At 37.3% G+C, this 16,612-nt stretch overlaps 1 protein-coding gene across 2 annotated transcripts in view; it reads right to left on the bottom strand.

Moving 5' to 3' along the window:
- LGR5 (leucine rich repeat containing G protein-coupled receptor 5) overlaps positions 1-16,612 on the bottom strand; it is a 146,834-nt gene that overhangs the window by 57,899 nt on the left and 72,323 nt on the right. For both annotated transcript variants that reach the window (XM_005571542.4, XM_045365612.2), the window contains exon 3: positions 2,771-2,842. In XM_005571542.4, coding sequence (XP_005571599.2) covers positions 2,771-2,842 — 72 coding nt within the window. The remainder of the gene's footprint in view (positions 1-2,770; positions 2,843-16,612) is intronic.

Below are 16,612 nucleotides of genomic sequence, written 5' to 3'. Positions count from 1 at the left end.
TAAAAATATTTGACAATTTGAGTCCATTCATTGAATATTAGTCTTTAGATCAGCAAAGTAAAGAGAAGAGTGAACACAATTTCTGGCAAGATTTTTTCCTCTTGAACTCTCCTCACACTGACAGGGACCCAGCTACAGTACAAAGTCTGAACATGGCCTTTCCTCGCTTACGTACATCTTTTCCTTGACTCCTCATCATGCCTAGGATATAATAATGTCCACTTTTTTTGACTTAACATATGGGATCCCTGCAACTGGGACTCCTGTCTTTGCGAGCTCTTCTCCAAATGCTCTGTAGCGTCTCCTGAATGCTCAAGTACTAACCTGCTTGGAGCTACTGTTCATCCCAGGTCTTTCTTGACTCTGTGTTGCTGTACATATTGTCCCCTCAGTCGGCTATCTTATTTGAGTGGCTAATTTCTAGTTGTGCTTCAAGATTCAGCTCCTGGGTCATCTTTGGGAAAGCCTCTCTCCCAGGAAGCCAAATCTGAGCCATCGGATGGGACGACATCAACTCCCCAACCTCTGTAGTTTCCCAGTACCCTGCACAGGTATCCGGACACACTTTCCACAAAAATCAGAAGTGATCTCTGTTTTTATGTCTTTGTCCCACTATCTTGGTCCCACAGTCTGTCACTAGATTATAAACTCTTCAAGGGCATGAACAATATTTATTGATCTTCATATTTCTAGTAATAATTTGTTTAACGCTAATTTGAGCATGACATGCACTAGGCTTTGCTGAACCCTTGATTGTACAGGAGACAGGAAACATTGGTTAGTAGGAGTGGATAAAAGAGAGGGTCTAAATATCATTTTTTTTCTGATGGAAAGGGTACATTTTAACAGTTAGCTTGAGAAATAACCTATGCTTTTCATTTTTGAATCAGATCAATCCAGTGCTCTCTAGAGTGTTCAGGTAAAATACACCTTAAGAAGCAGCAAAGTGTGTGCAGGAGCATTCTGGGTAAAAAGACTGTTTGTAAGTAAAAGAACATATCAGACATGAAGGCACAACTTTTTTGTTTAATACACAATAGATATTCTATTAATAAACGTATAGCATTGGGTCAATATCATACAAAATGAAGAAAAGGTTGAAAAGTCCAGAACTCCCTTATTCTCTCTAGATCATCAGCCTGAGTCATTAATTCAACAAATATTTATTAAATGTCTACTATAAGTAAGGAAGTGTCATAGGAGCTGAGGATATACCAGTGACCAAGACAGATGATATCTCTAATTTCATGGATCTTTAGGGCATTGTGGGAAACAAACATTCACTAGTAATGCACTGGTGAATGCAATTAGAAATATATAATGGTATAATTATTAATATAAAATATAAAAATGTTATGATAGAAAAATTAGTATGACTTCATAGTAATTAGTATAATTCATATTTAAGAATGCAAAGATTTAAATTATAATTATATGTAATTATAACTAGTTTATATATAATTCATATATATCCATATTAATTTATACATATTCACTTTACATATTTATAATTAAAGTATAATTATGATGTCTGGAGACACACACACTAGCTTATATATTCAATATACACTTTGTTAAGTGAATTAAAATAATTGATTCTAGTAAAATTTATTTTGAAAGTATCCCAAATACTTAGTGGTACATAGCTCGACATGGGAAAAAAAAATCACTTTAGTTCTTATCTAAACTTGACTCTCACGATACATTTTGAATGGTTCCAGATATTTTTTGGGGGTTTGTGAAACTACATACAACTCAGAATTTTACCACAAAAGGAATTACTGTTAGGGTTTGGCAACATTACAACTTAAAAACATCTCTTCTTAGTAGCAAAAAAAGAAAAAGAAAAGAAAAAAATTCAGACAGAGGAAGGGAAACCAAACCTAATCTCCTAAGGTGATCAAATAATGGTTCTGCTGTTGAATTTCACTTTTAACGAAATATTAAATTGAATTAAACTGTTTTTTTAACCTATGTGTCTTTTAGGCCACTGAAATGCAATTTTCAATAAGCAGAAATATATCAAAGTTAATAACTTTTACGTCAAAGAAAGAAAATCAGGATTTTTTTCTGAGATGAACTTTTCCTTGCATTAACTATTTTATCTACATAAGTGCCTCTTTCTTCTACACAGAACAAACTAAAAGAAAAATTAAACAATGGGTACCAGAAGAAGGAAGTATTCAATAATAATGAGTTTTCTGGAAAACAAATTGAGAAATTGGACATTAAATAATGAGAAACCTCATATATTTACAATTTTCAATGAATTAACAAATAAACAACTGCTCAGTGTATCTGCTATACACTAGGTTTTGCCCTATCTATTCACAGGTGGAACACAAACTTGGTTTTTGTAGCTGATGCTTATTCACCGCCCTTTGAAACCAGTTCGAAGCTGTGGTCTCATTATGTCAGCATCACAGTGATTTATTCACCCTGTCATCAAAATGCTTTTGAAGACATGCACCCCAATTTCATAACACAAAAGGAAAGGGAAATACTCTTAAAAGTCTGAGTTGATAAGGTAGTTATTTAAAGGCAAAAATTTAAGATATTAAAATTAGAAATGGAGAGATGAATTTTTTTTCACATACAAATTTAGCCAAGTATGATATGGCTCTATGTTACCAATGAAGTAAACTTGAATTTAGATGAATTATCCCATGGATTTCAATAGTTTATTAGAGACAATCAACTTTTACAAGTTAATTAGCAGCCATTTGACACTAAAATCAGAAATATATCCAACAACACTCAGTTTACTTACAGAACTTTAAGACTGTAAAGGCCGGTGAATGCTCCCTTGGGAATGTATGTCAGAGCGTTTCCCGCAAGACGTCTGTGGGTTTCAATGGAGAGGAGAGAGAGTGAGCATACCTCTTCATGTGGAAGGCATTTAATTGTTAAAAAAAATGCAATACGACTACGTTTAAACCACAAGTATCAAAAGCAACTGTCAAGAACTTTGTTTTGTTATATTTTGCAAAAAAATCTATAAATTTCTAATTAAAATGTTGGCAGAAGTGCCTAAAAAGAAATGTAATAAATTACCTACTTCACAATAAACCATTTAATAGCTTATACCATATGTGCATATATATAAAACTGTCCTTTAAACAAATTTTTAAGCAAATGCTAACACCATATGATAATTTGCAAAAAATTGTAATGTCAAAATGTGACTGTCACATGAGTTTTACAACTATTCTTTGTAAGCATAAAATAGATTAGATAAACATTAGAATCTTTCTGTTGCAACTATACCTCAAAATACCCAACTTTCTTATTAAATTTGTCAAATAAGAGTGTAGACTATCACAATCACTTTTTTCTAAACTCCACCAGCAAAGGACAGAGTAGCTTAAATTTAACATGATTTGGTAGAGCAATACTTAAATTGAAAACAAAGAGATATTAGCATGAAGGACATTAACATGGGTTATTTAATGGAAAATTCTGACATTATTAAATGGTAAAATTTTAGAAGGTTACTTTATAATATTTTTCTACGTAGGAGATAGCCACAGTGAAAAACTGTGCAAAAGATCAACAAGATGTGGTACCCGAAACATGTGAGTCAGTATTTTTTCTGCAGCCACATCAAAGCCGTAACATCACATGTTAAAGAACAAAATGGAAAATGCAAAAACAACAATGTGACTCCAAAGAGCACAGTATTTTGAGGAGCTGATCATACAGAATGGTGAGTAGAACTGGGACTCAATATACCTTTGCCCTTTTTTCTTTTTTCTCTTTTTTAGAAATGGTTTATTGCCAAGGCTGGCCTTGAACTCCTAGGCTCAAGTAATCCTCCTGCCTCAGCCTCCTGAGTAGCTGGAACTATAGGGGTGTGCTATAGTACCCAGCCCCCTCCTTTTTTTGATGGAGATGGGGATTTAGGGATAAGGATTCGGTTGGTCCAATTGACCAGTGCTTATATCTGAAGGACCTAACAGCCTCAAATGTATATCTTCAATACTATCTTTAAAGGAGAGAGTATTCAGTCAGAGATCCACTGACTGAACTGAAATAAGCCATTTCTCATGCAACTTTAAATATATGTCCCATTGCCACTTCACACCACTGATAATATACTATAAATGAATATTTAAAGAAATGCTACACTTATCATATGAATAGAACTTCAGAGTAGTATTTGTGGTATGTGTATTTAAAGCATTCTTTATACAATGCAAATGAAATAAAATTAAAATACAACACACTTTTAAAAATTATGCTTAAAAACATTAACAACATAAGAAGGTCCTAGGATCTCTCCCAGAGGCTTTGCTTATCCTGCATCTGCAGCACTAACTTGCTTTGTGCTGTTGAATTGAAGTTAGTTAATATTGCTGAGCCTTGCTGTCCCATTAATTACAAGAAATGTTAAGATAAAATGGCTTCTTGGGTCCCTTCCAGATCCAAACCTCCATGATTTCCCTACCTGGTCTTGTGGTCATTTGTGTTTGTCCCTGTTTTTCCTTTTCTTAACAGATACAATCTTTTAAAAGACTTGGATAGCTCTTATATTGTATTCCTCCTACCTATCTCATGGTACCTAAAGAAGTGTTTTTTCAAGTGATAAATAATTTAGTGGCCCGCTCTAAAATTAAGAAAAAGAAGAGAGTAGACAAACAGCAGAATGAATGGACTGAAGTATTGTTTTATAAAAGCCTTTGTTTCCAAATATATTTGTGAAAATCGATTGAGGGGAGGAAATTTGTTTCTTCCTATACATGGTCAGAAAGGTTTGAGAGCTGCTAGCCTAACCATGGTGTAGGCACTTAATAAATATGTGTTATTAACATGTAATTCAGCATAATATTTGACCAGGGTAACTTAAGAGATGTTTTATTTCTTTATTTCCTATAAAACTGTCTTATCAGAAAACCCTCTTTAGACACTAACTCTGACCTTCCATCTTGTCTCCCCATATTCAGTCTCGACCTACTCCCACCCACTCCATATTCACTGATGGTCTTTATAAAGACAACTCTGACCATATTACTGCCCTATTCAAAAACTCTCTGTCAGTTTCCATGCCAGGTAAACAGAAATGAAAAGTCCTCAGACTCTTTTCCGAGAATTCCCTGATCCCTACTGGATACTGAACCAGACCACGAGGTTTGCTTTTTTTAGACATGCCCTCCACATTCCCCCCTCTTGCCCTTTGTTCCACCTAAAATGCTCTCCTTTCACTCCCTGTTTTTCAAAGCAACCTCAGTGCTACCAAAAGACTTCAAAGTAGAGAGATTGCCCATGAGTTTGGAAAGCATTTGGAAAGCTCAGTTTCTGATGGTCCATCTCTCTATTTTGAACTCCTTTGGTAGCACTTTGTGTCTTGCTATAGATTTTATAATATACCTTGTGTTATAGTGTGTACTTGTCTTATGACACATGAAAGACTGGGAACTCCTTGAACCTGGGTATTCTCTTGGTATCCGTATAGGGCCTTGAATACTTTCTGAAAGTAGGTTGCCCCAGTAGTGCCTAACTAACCAGTTGAGTAGAGACTACTGACTGTCCCCCAGTATCCATTCTCCCCTGGTAGAATAATTCCCCCACCCAGAATTTTAGCAGATTACATGGCCACCCAGCTACAGTCTGATTTTCCAGTTTTCCTTGCATCTAAACCTGATTATGTGACTACATTCAACTGTGATCAAAAGTGATATGTGAAACACCTGTATCACCTCCTTAACTAGACATTGCTTGTTCTTAATTTCTTCAATTTCCCCTTCCTGCAGAAGGGGTACTGGTGAGACATCATCAACAATTCTGGTTTGGAGAACATTCCACAGAAGGCAAAACAAGAACAACAAAAAACCAGAAGGAACCCGGGCTCCTGGATGACCCTGTGGAACTGAGCTGTCCCAAAGCTCTGAAGTCTGTTTTGGGTGAATAATCGAATCAGGACGGACCCCTGTGGTATCTTCCGAGAGTCAAGGACTGAAGGATTATTTAGCTGTCTGGGCTGGTAAACCTCCGTTGCAGGAAAGAAAGGTATGGTATCATACTTGCCTAGATATTGGCCCCAATGCATCATGTTTGCAAAGCTGTTTCAATCTACAATATTCTCCGTCTCTCTGCTTTATTTGCCTTTCATCTTCCTATTGTTAGCTGGCAGTTGGTGCACCTGAACTATCACAGACATCGCATGTTGCTATTTTCCTAAAAGTCAGTCTAAGTTGGGAAGAAATGTTATTCTTTCAAGCTATCTTTTTTTCTGGTCTTGGCTATGCATATTTTTATTGTGGTAAAATATATATGAAATAATATTTACCATTTTAAACATTTGTATGTGTAGATTCAGTAACATTTAAAAATTTTTCCTCCCACACTAGCTTGCCTGTCTAGAGATTTTTTAAAATTATACTTTAAGTTCTGGGGTACATGTGCACAATGTGCAGGTTTGTTACATAGGTATATATGTGCCATGTTGGTTTGCTGCACCCATCAACTCATCATTTAGGTATTTCTCCTAAAGCTGTCCCTCCCCCAGTCCCCCATCCCCCGACAGGCCCCATATGTGATGTTCCCCTCCCTGTGTCCATGTGTTCTCATTGTTCAATTCCCACTTATGAGTGAGAACATGCGGTGTTTGGTTTTCTCTTCTTGTGTTACTTTGCTGAGAATGATGGTTTCCACTTTCATCTATGTCCCTGCAAAGGACATAAACTCATCCTTTTTCATGGCTGCATAGTATTCCAATTCAGTAGCATTATATATATTCGCAATGTTGTCTAACCATTACCACTATCTACACCCAAATTTTTGATTATCCCAAACAAAATCTCCATACCTGATTAGCGATATCCCTCCATTCCCCTTATTTCCAGCCCCTGGTAATTTCTATTCTACATCCTGTCTCTATGAACTTGCTTTTTCTAGGTATCTCATATTAGTGAGATATATATATCTCACTAATCATATAATGTTTCTTTTTGTATCTGACTTATCATATAATGTTTTCTTTTTGTATCTGACTTATTTCACTAAGCATAATATTTTCAGTGTCCAACCGTGTTATATCATATATCAAAATTGCATTCCTTTTTGTGATAGAATAAGGTACCATTGTATGTATATACTGCATTTTGTTTATCCCTTCATCTGTTAATTGAAAGTTGTATTATTTCCATCTTTTTGCTCTTGTGAACAGTGATGCTACGAATATTAGTGTACCAATATCTGAGTCCCTGGATTCCATTCCTTTGGGTATATATCTAGTAGTGGAATTCTTGGGTCAAATGGTGGTTCTATGCATAACCATTGGAAAAATGATTACACTTTTATATATTCCTACTAATAATGCATCAGGGTTATAATTCCTCTACATCTGAAGCTATCTTTTGTATATCCCACAGTATTTATTGAGGGCCTGCTCTGTGCTGGTGCCACTTTATGTTTTTAAATATTTATTTATTTATTATTATTATTTTTTTGAAATAGGGTCTCACTCTGTCACCCAGGCTGGAGTGCAGTAGCTCAAACTTGGCTCACTGCAACCTTGCCTCCCAAGCTCAAGCAATCTTCCCGCCTCAGCCCCACAAGTAGCTGGCACTACAGGCATGTAACACCATGCCCGGCTAATTTTTGTATTTTTTTTTTTTTGGTAGAGACAGGGTTTTGCCATGTTGTCCAGGCTGGTCTCGAATTCCTGGACTCAAGCGATTCACTGCCTCAGCCTCCCAAAGTGTTAGGATTACAGGCGTGAGCCACAGTGCCCAGCTTTGTGTTAGTACCTCTTTAGGTGACAGTGATACAGCAGTGAATACCAGGATAAAGCCCCTGACCTCATGGAGCTGGTATTCTAATGTGACAAGATAGTTATTAAATAAAAAGTCAAGTGAATAATATAACATGAAAAATGCTCTGAAAAAAGCAAAATCAAAGCAAAGGGATAGAGAACAATGGGTGGTGGTTGTGGCGGTGATGGGCTATTATTTCAGATAAGATGGTCCGAAAAATCTCTCTGCTGAGTAGGCATTTCAGTAGACGCCTGCACCATGCAGGTATTGATATAAAGACAACAAAATTCCTGAGGTAGAGTGTGCCTGGTGTGGTCCAGAAGCTGCAAGGAGGTGATCATGGCTGGAGTGGAATGACAGCAGGAGGATGGCAGGAGGTAAGGTTGGAGAGGTGTCCAGGCCCATCCCATAAAGGTCTTTGCAAGGATTTCAAATCAGAGAGTAGTGTGATCAGATCTGTGTTTTAGAAATGTCCTTCTGATGGGACCCTTTTGTATATATATTTATTTAACTTTTAAGTCCAGGGTACATATGCAGGTTTGTTACATAGGTAAACTTGTGTCATGGGGGTTTGTTGTACAGATTATTTCATCACCCAGGTATCAAGCCTAGTACCCGTTAGTTATTTTTCCTGATCCTTTGCCTCCTCCCATCCTCTGATAGGCCCCAGTGTGTGTTGTTCCTCTCTATGTGTCCATGTGTTCTCATCATTTAGCTTCCACTTGTAAGTAAGAGTATGTGGTACCTGGTTTTCTGTTCCTGTGTTAGTTTGCTAAGGATAATGGCCTCCATCCAACTCCATCCATGTTTCTGCAAAGGACGTGATCTTGTTCTTTTTTACGGCTGAATAATATTCCATGGTGTACAGGTACCACATTTTCTTTATCCAGTCTACCACTGATGGGGATTTAGGTTGATTTCATGTCTTTGGTACAGTGAATAGTGCTGCAATGAGCATATGCATTCATGTGTCTTTATAATAGAATGATTTACATTCCTTTGGGTATATACCCAGTAATGTATTGCTGGGTTGAATGGTAGTTCTGTTTTTAGGTCTTTGAGGAATAGCCACACTGTCTTCACAATGGTTGAGCTAATTTTCACTCCCACCAACACTGTATAAACATTCATTTTTCTCCATGATCTTGCCAGCATCTGTTATTTTTTGACTTTTTAATTATAGGCATTCTGACTGGTGTGAGATGGTATCTCATTGTGGTTTTGATTTGCATTTCTCTAATTATCAGTAATGCTGAGCTTTTTTTTTTTTTTTTTCTCATATACTTGTTGGCTGCATGTATGTCTTCTTTTGAAAAGTGTCTGCCCACTTTTTACTTTCTTTGTTTTTTTCTTGTAAATATTTTTAAGTTTCTTATAGATACTGGATATTAGATCTTTGTTAGATGCATAGTTTGCCAACATTTTCAATGGGACCCTTTTAAAGCGGAGAAGAGACCAGGGGCTCAAGAGTGGAAGCACAAGAGGGACTAAAATCTTCAGATGGGAGATGGTGGGATAGTGTAGCAGTGGCAGAGGTGGCATGAAGTGGTGGGATTTGGTGTGGAAGAAAAATCCAACCTGATGAGCCACTAGGGTCGAGGTGTAATGTAGGCAGTCAAAGGGGAGCAACGTTTTATACTTACAGTTACATTATATATAATCCACATGCATTTGATTAGTTATCCAAAGTGCTATGTATAATACTGAAGCAAATGAAATGGGCATGATGTGATATAAAAAAGTTGCTTTTTGAATTAAGACAGATTCAGGTTTGGTTGACCATCACAGACAGCTTAATTGATCAGACTCAACTGACTCATAACTTATTTTGGTCAAAATGCCCCTAACTATCCTGCTCACAGTCAGGACTTCAACAGTGCATTTGTGAGCTCTAAAACATAGCCTTCAACTAGGTGTTTATCAGCTTTCACTGCTGTGACAGTATCATCAAATAGCTGGATGGTTTTTGAAATAGTGACTTTGGAAATGAAAAGGAGAAAGTAAAAACTTTATTTTTTTTAAACTAGTTTAAATTATTGTTAGGGTGAATGCCTTTCTGTTACATTTCCTGAAACTCATTTCACACAAATAGGTTTTCATTTTTGGGCAGGGACTTTCGGTCCCCTGAGTCTATATTCGGAACTAACCTGTGGAACCACTGACCTGTGATATCAGGGCGGTCTGTCTTAAAGCAAAGGAATTTATGATCTGCTATTAGCTCTTTACCGGGCTGGTGGCAGATCTGTCTCATTGACAAAAACAGCAATTTAAGGAAATTATTCCCCTTTTATTTCTTTACCATGTGGGGTGGCTTTAGTACTTTTAAAACCAAAATGCATACAAACATAGGAATAAAACAGGCTTTCAAATGTGTTCACAATACACAAATAGGAAGAAACACACACATCTTTCTTGTGATGATTTGAACTAACAGTTTGCTAAGCAATTATTTTCCAACCCTAGAGAGCAACATAACATTTGGTCAGAAGTTTTGTTTTTGTTTTTGTTTTTTAAAATGCTGTCTCTAAAATTATCATTTCATGGGAATATTTTTTTCATCATCTTCACTTCTGTAATAAGATATAACTTGATTTAAAAAAAACTTGTCTTTCTACATAAAATATTTTTAAAAGTTTTTATCCCTTAAGTCATTGCTCCAAATATGACTCATATTGTCCCACCATTGTTAGTTTTACTGACTTAATTGCTTTTAAAAGAAAAACGCCATTAAGTTACAATAGACAATAGACACATTCCTATTTCAATAAATCAAACAGGTAGATGTTTTGGTGCTGTAAAAACCATCTACAGTATTTTGGAGAATGTACAATTTTCTTTGAATTGCTAAAGTAATTTGAATCTTTAAAAGATTTTATTTTATATTTTGTAGCTACCTTTTGTAAAATGGAGGGATGAGAGCAAAGCAATCATACGTAGGCCTAATTTTTCCTCTCTAGACATAGGGAGAGGTATGTGTACAAGATCGGGGGAGTACTGAGGATGGAAGGGGGCATTTGACCTTGCGTTTGAGACCCTTGAAATTATTGTGCAGGAAACCATGCTCCAACATGGGTCCACTTGGCTGAGTAGCATTTTCAGAGCTAAGTGAGAAGGACTGGCTAGATCTACTAGGCCTCCTGGGTCAGTTCTTGCACAAATTTCTTCTTGACTTCTAATTTAGTTATTTTTTTTTCTTTCCCTTTTTGATTTTCTTCCTTCTCACCATTAACTTGCTGTGAGACAACACAAGTTACTTAACTTCCCTGGGCCTCATTTCCCTTACATTAAAAGAAATGAAAGGGTTCTTTCATGAAGGTCTTTGTCTACCCTCAATTTTAAAAAAATTACACTTGCATTTCCTACTGTTATTTTTTCCTCCCTCATTCTCCTCTTCCTCCCTTTTTCTTCTTCCTGTTTATTGTAAAATTACTTCATTATAACATGTCATTAACATTGTAAAAAGCACTTTCCCATAATTTATATAATTTAGTAGGTCAGGGATTATTATCGTCCACCTTTTGTAGACGAAGACACCAAAGCTCCGAAAGGTTTTATGTAAAGTGAAAAACATTGTCACTTTCCTTATTTATTTAAAGGTAGTCTGGTCTTCTTATGGAGCATGGAAGCTATGTAATAGCAGTGCTACTTAAATAATTGGAGTAGAATTAACTTGAACATCATAATTCTTGTGATTTAAAAGAAAACGTTTCATCAGACTACTTAGTAAATTCATGCTGGCTCCTAGAAATTGTCGCTTTATTTTCCAACTTTTACAAAGCACACGAGAGTGAAAGGGCATACACTCTATAAATGTTAAATTAATTTCTTCTAGAAATTTGATGAGGGCTATAAGGTTTAATGGTAATAATTTCCCCCCTTTTTCCATTCTAAAGATCTGGATGGTACTTGCCTATTTCTAGTTTTCTGGTACTGTTTTCCTTCTCTGTGATTTTCCAATATTGATTTCAGCAGTTCTGTGACTATTTCTGAATTTTCCCACTCTTTGGAGTTCTAATTTACCTGAATAATTAATTGCTGTTAAACTATCATTTAAATGTAAAATTTCTGAAAAGTCTTTTATTCTTTTATAAAGTATCAAAATATTCTCATTTGGAAAAAAATTGTCCTAAATAAAGTTAGCCAAAACTATGATAATATAATTAGGGACTCTCAGAAGATACATAAGTGATGAAACCAGGATAATAATAGTCAATTAAAATTGATATTCATGATTCAATTCAATTAATTGATTTGCTTTTGTTACTTTTAGGGCCAACTACATTTATAGGTTTGGCTTTGGTTTATCCATACAGGAGCCAAGTATCTGAGTCATATGAAGAATTAGAAATATGATGAAACTTATAGTAAGATGTAATTTGCCTCAACTTGCAGTAATGCATGACAGCAATAATTGACTAAGCCCACCATGGTAGGTGTTGTTTTACGAGGTGCCCCTGCTGGTCAGATGGGAACAGATACATAAGAACTTAACCTTCTTGTGTTCATCTTTGGTAAGATTTGCAGAAGCCAATTCAGTGCCTTGGATACAAGAATCATGACATTTCATCAACGAATTTTCTTCCCATTTGAGAAAAAAATGTCTTTCCCAATACTCCTTGAAAAATTGCAATTTTCAAAAACTGTATCCACCCCCTTCCATTGTTCTAGCCAATGCCTCAAGTGCTGCCGTCATTGTGTCAAGCATATCCAATTTGTGAAATCCAGCCAAAAGACTTCCTTTCTTAAACTGTGTATTCATGAACTGTGCATTTTGCTTTCATTATTTGATATAATAAAAAATATTCAGATTTCAAGGTTCAAGGGCTAAGAATTGTTAAGGACTAAGACCACTGGACTGAGTAAATGAACTCTTTCAAGTCATTAAGGAGATCCTTTAATGTGCATAGGGCCCTGTGGTTTCTTTAACCAGACTAAGAGAGTTCAATTTCAATTCCTTTATGGAATCTTCCTTAACCATCTCAGTTAACAGTCAGCTCTCCTATAAGATGCGTTCTATAAAATCTAAACCTATAAAGGTTGATTTTCTATCCTCTACCTTTTCTTTTAAAGTTTTTTTTTTGTTGTTGTTTTTTGAGATCCTGGACTTAAGGATCCTCCCGACTCAGCCTCTCTCATAGCTGGGACTACAGCTACGCACCACAGTGCTTAGCTCATTTTCTACCCTTTTATAAGCAGTCTATCTGATCATAGACTCCTAAACTCAAGAGTCTTATTGCATGCACAGAGCAGGGAGCTCAACTGATATTTATTGATCGTTTGATCTTGTTTCCAAAGGCAGCTGGCCATACTGCTGCAGTTGCTTCAGGTCTGGCATAACTATTCCAAGATAGCTAGTCATTATAGAAGCAGATTAGAAACAGCTGAGGAATATTCATTCTTTGTTACATATCAAACTTAAATTCAGCAATTTCTTAGAGCACTTTTAATATGCCACATATAGTGCTTTTGGGCATATAAATAGTAGCTACTATTTATCAAACAGTTCATAAATGCTAGGGCACAATATTCAGTACTTTATGAGCATGGTGCTATTTGTTTATAACAATCACATTCAACAATTGGCATCATCTCCATTTACAAATAGCAGAATGAGCCAAAGAGAGGTGATTTGCTCACACTGTGTAGAAAAGTTCATAGAAGAAAATTTTGTTCAAATATAGCATTTTGACCCCAAATTTGGGGTTTGTAATTATTACTCTGGTTAAAGGAAGGTTGGTCTGAAGCTTAGGTTGGTTAGGAGCAACCCTGACCCAAAACAGGAAAATGCGGGGACACAATGGTTGTATCACTTGAGGCATTGGATATCAGAAAACCATTGCCCATTGCTTTTTATTTAAATTCCTCTGACTGCCTTTCAGATTCAGCACAATCTTACTACTCTTACCGCTATGACTGGTCATCTCTTCTTCCTCTTCCTAGGCTCTCTTTTAGTCTTCATCTTCCAACCATAGATGTTCCTCAAGTTTCTGTCCTCACACCTTTTCTTTTTTTCTGCTCTGCTTAGTGGTACTCAAATTTTAGTGTGCATTGCCATCACCTTAGAAGCCATAAAAAATTCAGATCCCCAAGGCCCCAATCCTGACCCAGGGAACCAGACATTCTGGGAGAAGGATTTGGAAATCTGCATTTTTTAATAAGCAGTTCCAGTGATTTTATTGTAGATTGAAAAACTACACCAGGAAACACAGACCTCTCTCAAAGTTCTCTCTCAAGGTTCTCATCCACCCAGCATCTTCAACCATCACCTCTTCGTAAACTGCTCTCCAATCATTATCTCTAGAACAGACCCATCATGCTTCACACTTACATTCCAACAATGTTACTGACATTCCCATTTAGATGTCCTGCCGCCCCCTTACCCTTAGTATATCCAGAACTGGGCATCCTCTTGCCTCCAAAATCAGTTCTTCCCTTGAATTCCCTGTTTCTGTCCCTCACCAGGCTCCTGACACTTGATTTCATAACCCTATTCAGAGTCATCTCTCATCTTTAGACCTCCCCTTTAGTCCCTGTGTTCAACCAACTGATGAGTCCCTGACTGTCTTCGTCTGTTAGGGTGCTTTCATATATTCCAGTGGTTCTCAGCCCACCTGTAGAGCTTTGAAAAAATGATGTCTGGGTCCCCACTGAGATCTATTAAATCGGAATCTCTGGGGACAATCTCTGGTCATTAGTAGCTTTAAAAACTGTGCTAGGTGATTCTAATGCATATTCAAGGATGGGAAACTTTAAAGTAGTTCTCTCTGTTTAATATTTGTAAGATCACCTGAAGACCTTCATGGTCTCCATCCCCAGAAACAATGATTAATTCATTAATTGTTGAGAGAATTAGGACAGGTGATTTGTTAACAGAATTTAACAGGTACCCAGGCTAGGCGCGGTGGCTCACGCATGTAATCCCAGCAGTTTGGGAGGCCAAGGCAGGCGGATCCTTGAGGTCAGGGGTTTGAGACCAGCCTGGTCAACATGGTGAAACCTCATCTCTACTAAAATACAAAAATTAGCTGGGCACGGTGGTAGGTGCCTGTAATCCCAGCTACTCGGGAGGCTGAGGCAGGAGAATTGCTTGAACCCAGGAGGTGGAAGTAACAATGAGCTGACATTGTGCCACTGCACTGCAGCCTGGGTGACAGAGTGAGACTCCGTCTAAAAAACAAACAAACAAATAAAACAAACAAAAAACAAGTTACCCAAATGAGACAATGAGAACCCGAACTAGGTGGTGACAAAATCGACTGAACAAACAGGAAAGACACGGTGGAATTATGAGCTTTAAGACTTGCAAATTGGCTGAATATAGGAGGTAAGAGAAGAAAATGACAGAAAATGACTGACAGGGCAGGCACAAGTCTGGATACTAAGAATGCTGGTGGCAAGCAGGCAAGGTAGGAGAAAATGCTTGTGGGAGGCTGGGCAGGTGACACATGGTTGAATCTGGTTCTGCACATGTTGAGTTTTGAAGTATTGGAAGATACTTGGTGGAGGTGTCACTTAAGTAGTTGGGGATTTTCAAAATGTGGTAGCTAAACCAGCAGTATTGACATCACCTGGAAGTGGCTTATAAATGCAAATTCTTGACTTTCTCCTCCCAATCCCCAGCCTGCTGAAGAAATTCTGTGGTGGGGCCCAGAGATGTGTGGTTTTACAAGCACTACAGGTGATCCTGATGTCACTAGATTTCGAGAGTCACTAGCCTGGAGTAGTGGTCCTCAAGCTTTACCATGCATCAGAATCACCTGGAGAGCTTGTTAAAGGCAGTTTTCTGAGTTTAATCCCCAGAGCTCCTGATTTACCAAGTTGGGGTGGGGGCACATGAATTTGTATTTCTCAAAAGCAAGCTCATATAAAGAGCAAGTTTAGATAAAGAATAAATAACAAGGTGGTGCCAGTGCACCACTGTCCAGGGACAATATGTTGAGAACCATTGGCCTAGCAATCAAAGGCAAAAGAGATCTGGTCTGGAAACAGATTTGGGGGTCATCTATATACAGAAAGTCATGAGTTTCTTGCCCAGACACCTATTGTAGCCTCCTACTGGGTCCTTTGGCTTCCATAATTCCCCAATCTATTTTGCAGGCAGAAATCAGAGAAAACTTTTAGGTTCATAAATCCTATTGGTTCACTAGCTGCACACAATCCTCCAATGGCTTCCCATTGCTCTTATTTGAATTCCATACATGGCTTAACTGGCCCTGCACGATCTGGTCTTTTCCTTCCTCGCCAACTGCATCCACATCATTTCCTTCTCTCTTACTCTGCGCCAGCCATACTGATTTTTTTTACAGATCCACAAACACATCATGTTCTTCCCACCTAAGGCCTCTGCTCACACTGTTCTCCTGCTTAAAACACTGTATCTCAGCTCTAGGGTTCCAATCCCTCCTTCACCTTCTCATCTCAGTTTAGACATCACCTTCTTAGAGAGACCTTCCCTCCTTCTCACCCCTTGTTATTTGTTCGCTATCTATACCATGTTTGTGTTATTCACTGCTCTTGTCACAATTAGCAAACATCATATGCAATTGTGTCCTTGCTTATTATCTGTCTCCACCACTCAATTGACAACTTCCTGAGGGCAGGGGCTTGCTGAATGAATGAATGAAACAAACACAGCAAGTCCTATTTGCTCTTATGTTCTCAGTGGTTTCATAAATGTGTGTTGGATGGAGGAAGTATAGAGAAAGGAGACAATAAAGTTAAGTGGAAAAATATGCAGGATGTCTACATTTTATAGGGTGTGGGGGAGAATGGAATGCTAAGGAGAAAAAGGAGGCAGAGAGGTAGGGCACTTTCAAAACATTGGCTTAATTGTCATAACAAAAGATATACACTACAAA

Source organism: Macaca fascicularis, chromosome 11 (assembly GCF_037993035.2).
Source record: "Macaca fascicularis isolate 582-1 chromosome 11, T2T-MFA8v1.1".
Lineage (NCBI taxonomy): Eukaryota > Metazoa > Chordata > Mammalia > Primates > Cercopithecidae > Macaca > Macaca fascicularis.
Note: the sequence above shows the minus strand (reverse complement) of the source record. Positions and strands in the feature narration are given on the sequence as shown.